This window comes from Cololabis saira, chromosome 6 (genome assembly GCF_033807715.1).
Source record: "Cololabis saira isolate AMF1-May2022 chromosome 6, fColSai1.1, whole genome shotgun sequence".
Taxonomy (NCBI): Eukaryota; Metazoa; Chordata; class Actinopteri; order Beloniformes; family Belonidae; genus Cololabis; species Cololabis saira.
The window spans coordinates 46042413-46050825 of NC_084592.1; the positions used below are offsets into that span (position 1 = coordinate 46042413).

The 8413-nt window shown below is 39.9% G+C and overlaps 1 protein-coding gene across 1 annotated transcript in view; it reads left to right on the top strand.

Moving 5' to 3' along the window:
• The window catches only part of klf12b (Kruppel like factor 12b), a 94681-nt gene extending 89774 nt beyond the window's left edge, over positions 1-4907 (top strand). The window contains exons 5-6 of the mRNA XM_061724655.1: positions 1857-2014; positions 3485-4907. Of these exons, the coding sequence (XP_061580639.1) occupies positions 1857-2014; positions 3485-3666 (340 nt within the window). The 3' untranslated portion in view covers positions 3667-4907. The remainder of the gene's footprint in view (positions 1-1856; positions 2015-3484) is intronic.
• Positions 4908-8413: the final 3506 nt, after the last annotated feature.

The following is an 8413-nucleotide window of genomic DNA, read 5'->3' on the forward strand; positions in this document are numbered from 1 at the left end:
TACTTGAATTTACTTTAAGATTATTTTAATTTAAGCTATTTTTTATTAATTTTAATTAATTGTATTTTATTTTATTGATTTAATTTGCCTGAAGATGATTATTTTGTACTTTTGTCTGTTTGAATGCTTGTGTTAAAAAAATAAATCAGACGTTACTCAACAGTTACTCAGTACTTGAGTAGTTTTTTCACCAAGTACTCTTTTACTTTTACTCAAGTAATTATTTGGATGACTACTTTTTACTTCTACTTGAGTCATATTATTCTGAAGTAACAGTACTTTTACTTGAGTACAATTTTTGGCTACTCTACCCACCTCTGCATACGGGTTCCAGTCCTGGATTCTAAGATGATACTGGCTACTGTTCACACAGATTGTACATGAAAGATGGAGCTGCCACCTGCTATTTTTTGAATTTCTTGCCCTTTTCAGAGTCTCTAAGGGTTAAAGAGGCTTGAGCTGGAGTCTGGTACTGAAAACATAACATCCATGCTTTTTCTTATTTATTAATCCCAATCGGTTCTGCTGTAGTTTCACCAACAAAAACTGATATAAATCTGTTTTTTTTGCTTAAACACCCTGAATGCCTCAGAATGCCTGTCGAATGTTTGTCATTGCCGTTGTTGCAGGCTAAGAAAACTTTACCGCATTATCCCATAACTACCGAAAACTCTAATATCCAGTACTCGAGTTGTAAAATAAAATCAGGGGCGCTGGTGGATTTTATCATATGGGGACAGAAAATTTGTGCTGATTACAAATAATATAATATATTACAAATAATGCAAAAGACTTTAATAAAGCAAACAAACAACGTTTTGGTCCACGGCCTGTGTATTAAAGTCTTTTGCAAGTGACTTGACAGTGTGTGGGAGACCCCTTTTTTCCTTTGTTCACTTGAAATAAGTAGAAAAATCTGCCAGTGGAACAAGATTGTTTTTGCTTGTAATAAGAAGATAAATCTTGTCCCACTGGCAGATTTTCCTACTTATTTCAAGTGAAAATCTACTTGAAACAGGTGAAAATTGTCAAATAACAAGTTATTTTTTCTGGTGCACTTGCGTACCTATCCAACAGTGGACCTCGGCGTTGTTACACACTCACCAACATGGACCTCAAAGCCAACAGGGGACATTTTTCAGGTCCCCTGATGATCATGCTTTAAATCATGCGTGTGGGTGTTAAACTCTATACTCAGCACTGCTCCTGCTGGCTGGAGCAGGGATTGTAACGACTCATTCACACACATCGTTTTTAACACTCCATAGTGTGAATGGCTGACAGCAGCAGGCAGCCTTTCAGACTGTAGAGGGATATTAAACAGGCTACTTAGTGAAGAAACCAGTGTTTTGAAACATGATTTATTATGGTTTTGTGACAAAAGATTAAAGGCTTAGTTTTATTGGATGTCTTAAGTTTCAAATTTGCAGTGTTTCAATATAATTGTGTGCTCAATCTACAGAAACAAGATTTCAATATATTTGTTAATGCACATTACAGAAAACACAATGACACTGGTTCCCTCATGGAGCAACATTCAAACTCCAAAGTGTATGAAAAGAAGAAATAAGCTAAATGAATAATACTCTGTGTGTACGTGTGTGTGTGTGTGTGTATATATATATATTTATATATATATATATATATATATATATATATATACACGCATATTGTTTTGTTTTGTTTTCACTACTGTTTCATGTTTGAAATCAAATTTCAATTCAATTCAATTCAATTCATAATCAGTTCTTTGTTTAAAAACACCCTGAATGCCTGAAAATGCCTGCCGAATGTTTGTAGTTGTCGTAGCTGCAGGCTAACGCTGTTTTCTGTGGATTCTTGTCGTCCTCCTGCAGCTCCATGTCTCCGTTCAGCATCGACAGCATCCGACGCCCCCGCAGGTCAGAGTCGCCGGACTCCAAGAAGAGGAGAATCCACAGATGTGACTTCGAGGGCTGCAATAAAGTATACACCAAAAGCTCACATTTAAAAGCACACCGGAGGACGCACACAGGTCAGTGGCCGTGTTTACGCGCTGGACTTTGATTCTGCTGCAGTTTGACGTTTATTCGAGTCCAATTGGCTGACATTTACCTTCGGAGGAAGTCACATCTTTACTTGCGTGAGCCGGTGCTGTGGGAAGTTTGTACACGCCATAATTACAGAGTCTGAATCATTCAGAGAACAGGCGACCTTAAATATGGCGGTGCACCTGAACCCTGACCCAGAACACCTAGAACTGGTTCGTAAAGTGCAAGCAGTTTATTTTAATACACAAGTAGATATTAATTAGAATCTGATGCTGTAAAAGTGTTGTCATGTTTGCCGATGATCAGGCAAAGCTGGCAACTGGTGAAAACTGAACTTGGTGAAGGAACTGAAGGAAACTTTGAGTCTGCAAATAGATTTTTTACAAATGATCAGAACCACGTGGTCCCAGAAAGCAGATCTGTGAGGTGTTCAGAGATGGCCAGCAAGAGTGCAGCGTTACTTATTAAGAGTACTTCACCAGAGAGCATCCTCCGCAGAGACGGAGCGTGGGCTGATACATCCTCTGATGCAGTGTGCGAAATACCCATCCATATTCGAGGGGGTCCCTAACGCATTACGATGCAGAATGTTATTTACAAATTAAATCCGATAATTAAAATAAATAAAAGACATTAATTGGCACCACACTGGTGCACTTAATGAATAAATGCCAGGTATAAGACACTGGCGCACGACCAGTGCATTGCAGAAATGAATAAACAAATAAAATAAGCTGATGTATTTTTTTAGATAAATAAAAAAAATACAATGAAAATGAATTGTGCATTCAAATAACAGTAATAACAACAAATGTCACTATCAGAGACGTGCAATCAGTGCACTTAAATAGATCCTCAGCCTGCACAATGATGACTGATTATTTAACGTTATGTAACCATCCAGGAAATTATGTTTTAACACAGCTGTGTGAACACATTCACAAATTCCACTCATAACAGGCCATAACGCAAAATAATAATAACAATAATTAAAAAAAAAACATTAGCTCTCAGGTGGGTTCAGGCCATATTAAGCAGGCTGGCCTCTTACCTTAAGTTGTGAACCCAAAGTGTGCAAGTGACACACTCTGAGTTAGCTTCCGCTTAGCCATGTTATTGTGGCATCTCAACTAGCCGGCCTACGTCATTGCACTGTGCTGGCGCACATGGCTAATTTGCATACATAAAGGTGCAGGACTTGTGTTAAACCAATAAAAGTTTTGAATTGTGAATACTTGATATGGCGATCTCTTAAACATATTTAATTGACCATTAGTGACAATCAAATTATCATATTATATTATATAGCCTAATTTATTAATTTTTTTGACAACATTGAGACCCCCCCCTAAATTTGGCTTTTGAGTCCTTCAAGGAGGCTTAAGGTTTTTCGCACTCTGCTCTGATGGCATCAGCGACAGCAGTGTGACTTTGCTGCGTTTGTGTGTCTCCAGGGGAAAAGCCATACAAGTGCAACTGGGACGGTTGCACCTGGAAGTTCGCCCGCTCCGACGAGCTGACCCGGCACTACCGGAAACACACGGGCGTCAAGCCCTTCAAGTGCGCGGACTGCGACCGCAGCTTCTCCAGATCCGACCACTTGGCCCTGCACCGGCGGAGACACATGCTGGTGTGACGCGGCGCATGCACACACACCCACACACCCACATAGACACACACACACCTGCACACACACCTGCACACACACACAGCCGAGGGAGCAGGATCTCCTTCTGAATGTTTATCAGCCGGACTGGATCCACACACACTCACACACACTCTCACACACACACATGCGTACACTCAGCCCTCCGTGAGAAGAGGAGGCGGAGAAGTCGGACAGCAGAAGAAGCACAGAGTCCACAGTCCAGAACCGGGTCCCTTCTGGACCCAGAACCGGGTCCCTTCTGGACCCCCTTCGGGTTGGAAGGAAGAGACGGCAGGATCTTTTATTGTTTGATAGGGAACTGTCTTTAACGGCACTGTTTGTTAATGTTTTACTTTTGATTTTTAAGAAGAAAGTCGCACTCTTTATCGGACAGAGAACACAAATATAAATATATATGTATACATACGGTATATGTATATGTATATATATATCCAGCAACTGCTTTTTCTTTGGTTATTGTTCAAACAGCTGCTTTTTCCAGCATTCATAATGTGAAAGATCCCATTGTTTGGATTTCCTGAGAGCACAGGAAGGAGTTTGGACCTGGAAGCGGATCACAAGTCAAGGACTTTTACAGTCGGATTACAGTATTGTTTTGGGGTCGGTTTTCCCTGCGATGTCTGCATTTGGCCAGCAGAGGGAGCCGTTGAGTCGCCGACGGCCTCCTCATCCCTCCTCCTGCTGATGGAGCATCTATTTCCCACCGGAGCTGAGAGGGCTGGACTTTCACTCTCACCGACAGTAGAGATGCACCGATCAGGATTTTGAGGGCTGATCACCGATAAACGATCTCCAAAATCAGTATCTGCCGATCACCGATCACCGCGTGAAATCCATAATTTCTTCAATAGTGTTGTCTCATGTACACAACACTGACATTTGCATTATTAGGTATAAAAATTAGGATCTGAGCAGCTAACGACGCGTTTAAACTCGACGTCTTCTACAACAGAAAGCGGCTGATGAGCAAAGCATATGAATCCATTACATTACGATGTAGTTCTTTATTTTTCTTGCCGTCGTTTATACTGTAGGTCTCTGTTACGTTCAGCGGAGTTAGCGGCGTTGCTCCTTTTCTGTCTCTGCCTTAGTGGCAGCCAACCTTGACAAATCAATATACTCCTTGATGTGAGAAACTTTCAAATGTCTTATCACACTGCAAAAACTCAAAGTCTTACCAGGAATATTTGACTTATTTCTAGTTCAAATGTCTCATTTTTAGTCAAAAAATCTCATTACGCTTACCAGAAAAATAACTTGACAATGACAATTTTCACCTGTTTCAAGTAAATTTTCACTTGAAATAAGTAGAAAAATCTGCCAGTGGGACAAGATTTATCTTCTTATTACAAGCAAAAAAATCTTGTTCCCCTGGCAGATTTTTCTACTTATTTTAAGTGTAAATCTACTTGAAACAGGTGAAAATTGTTTTTTCCAGTGATGAGTCTTGTTTTAAGTGTAATGAGATTTTTTTGACTAAAAGTGAGACATTTTAACCAGAAATAAGACAAATATTCTTGTTAAGATTTTGAGATTTTGCAGTGCAGCTTCGTTGTGTTGAAATTCTTTTGTAACATTCCTCCTCGGGGAATCTCCTTTGGACAAACTTTGCAAACTTTGTCCTATTCAGACATTGTAAAACTCCCGTACAGGCGACGCCATTTTCAGTGTTGATGTTTTGTAGAGATGGCGACGCAGCCTTAGGAGACTTCAGTATGAGGTGTGGGAACAGACGCAGCGCTCGATCAAAACCGATAGGGCCGTTATCAGGCCGATACCGATCGGTTGCCGATCGATCGGTGCATCTCTACCCGAAAGCCTCGACCCCGAAGAACCGACCTCATCAGCACAAACGGGCCGTCTCCGGTTCTCTCTGACGGCGAGGATCGGAGGATCGGTGGAACCAGCAAAGCAAAGGAAACTGCTCCACGACGGATTTTCACCCCCATTCTCCATCAGTGCTATTCTTTATGTTGAGCCTCTTGAAAAAAAACATTTTTCTTAACAAAAATATTTTGTGGATTTTTGAGCTGTGATTAGCAATCAGTAAAAGTGCAATCTTAAAGGATAAATATACTTACCGTATGGAGATGTTTTGTTTATGGAATCTTGCTTTTTTTCTTTTTTAAAGTCTGCTTATTACCGCTTATGTTTGAAGAATACAAACCCCTCATGTACAGTAAACTACGAAACAATCAGAGGAGATTTTTCCAGTATGTGAAAAAACATAAAAAACAGAGGCACCTTAGAGACGTCCGCTCTGTCCCTCTCCGTCTGTCCTTAGAGACGTCCGCTCTGTCCCTCTCTCCGTCTGTCTCCATCGTCCCATTCTGGTTCCTCCTCAACGGGGTTCAGCGGTGAAAAGAGCCGGTGTTCTGTCAATCCTTGCTCCCTGCCGAGAAATGCTACTTTGTCGATTTCCAAAGTTTGATTTGCCCATCATTTCTTGCACGATGTAAAATGGATGATATGGGATGTTGAGTATTTGATCCTTCAAAATACACGACCCATGACATGAATTGCATTACACTTTGTGAACATTATACGATAATTCCATTCAATTCAATTCAATTTTATTTGTATAGCGTCTAATACAACAAAAGTTGTCTCTAGGATCTTTCCAGAGACCCAGAACATAAACCCCTGAGCAATTATTACATAAACAATGGCAGGTAAAACCTCCCCTAGTGGGAGAAAAACCTTGATAAAGAGAAAAAAAAACAATTTATCGCTTTATTTGATATTCATTCAGTCATTCGCTTTTATTTAACCAAGCAGGTCATTAAGAACACATTCTTATTTACAATGCACTGCAAAAACTCAAAACCTTAACAAGAAATTTGTCTTATTTCTACTTAAAATGTCTCATTTTTAGTCAAAAAAATCTCATCACTGGAAAAAACAACAATTTTCACCTGTTTCAAGTAGATTTTCACTTGAAATAAGTAGAAAAATCTGCCAGTGTAACAAGATTTTTTTTTGCTTGTAATGAGAAGATAAATCTTGTCCCACTGGCAGATTTTTCTACTTATTTCAAGTGAAAATTTACTTGAAACAGGTGAAAATTGTCAAATAAGTTATTTTTCTGGTAATGACTCTTGTTTTTTTAGTGTAATGAGATTTTTTGACTAAAAATGAGACATTTTAACTAGAAATAAGACAAATATTCCTGGTAAGATTTTGAGTTTTTGCAGTGTGACGGCCACTTGGGGGAAAAGGAAGTGGTTTAGGGAGTAAAACACAGTAAAAGTGTAGCTCTACAGAGGTAGGAAACTATTAGGTAGCATTTCATTTTTTGGCAAAGCAGCAGAAATTGGCAGAACACCGGTGTCCTGGTCGAGGCGTTGCTGCGACTCCAGAGAAGCAATACATCCTGAACAAGAGACGCGCAGGAACATCAGCCTCTTCTTCGTTCTGTTTGTTGATGTCAAACCCGAGCAGGAACTTCCGGCTCGACCTCTCGCTGTATCACCGGTCCGTCTCCCGTCGCTCGCCTCATCGCCCGTCACGTTCCGGTTTATCTCACCCACGTCGAGGCCTCGCCTCGGCCTCGGCTACATCGCTAGCTCGCTAACCACGTTAGCAAGGCCATCACCCGAGATTTGCTGACACGAAATGCTGAAGAAGAAGAAATGCGGGAATTGCACACGTGCATAAATACATGCATAATACAGATGTTAATAATAAAGATAGATAATAAAAAACTGATTCACCAACAGAAATATATTATAAATTCAGTGAGATTTTTACGGAAGAGTATCAGGGCCAGGCAGGAGGAAAATAAAAATAATATTTTAGGGGAGGAAGATTTTTTTTTCATGATGCACTTCAAGAAAAAAGTCGAAATGTCGAGGAAAAAAGTTGAAATGTCAAGATTAATGTTGAAGTACAATTCCGAGAAAAAAGTCGAAATGTTGAGAAAAAAGTCGAAATGTTGAGAAAAAAGTCGAAATGTCAAGATTAATGTTGAAGTACAATTTCGAGAAAAAATTCGAAATTTCATTATGCACTTTGAGAAAAATGTCGAAATGTCCATAAAAAAGTCGAAATGTTGAGATTAATGTTGAAGTACAATTTTGACTTTATTCACAAAATTGTATTTCAACTTTATTCTCGAAATTTTGACTTTATTCACAAAATTTCGACTTTATTCTTGAAATTGTATTTCAACATTAATCTCAACATTTCGACTGTTTTCTCGAAGTGCACAATAAAAAAAAATCTTCCCCTCTCAAATATTTTTTTCTCCTGCATGGCCCTGATTCTCTTCCATAGATTTTAGATGCAGTAATTAGCAGAAATAACTCTCGATTAGGGGATTAGGTTAAAAGGATCCCTTTAATTCCAGCTCAGTGTTTGCTCTGTAGGCAGAAACTCCAAGTATCGGCCGTGTTTATCTGATGATGCTGCCAAATGCATTTATTGGATGGAAGCCAGCGGAAAGAACCGGCAACCTTTCTGATCGTGGTACCTCGAAATCCATGTACACTAATGCACACACACACACACACACACACCTGCACACACACACACACCTGCACACACACACACACACCTGCACACACACACACCTGCACACTTCAGCCCTCTCACTTTCAGTAAAGTAGCCAAATCCAGGAGGACATTTCCACACGTTTGTCTGTGTGTGTGTGTGTGTGTGTGTGTGTGTGTGTGTGTGTGTGTGTGTGTGTGTGTGTGTGTGTGTGTGTGTGTG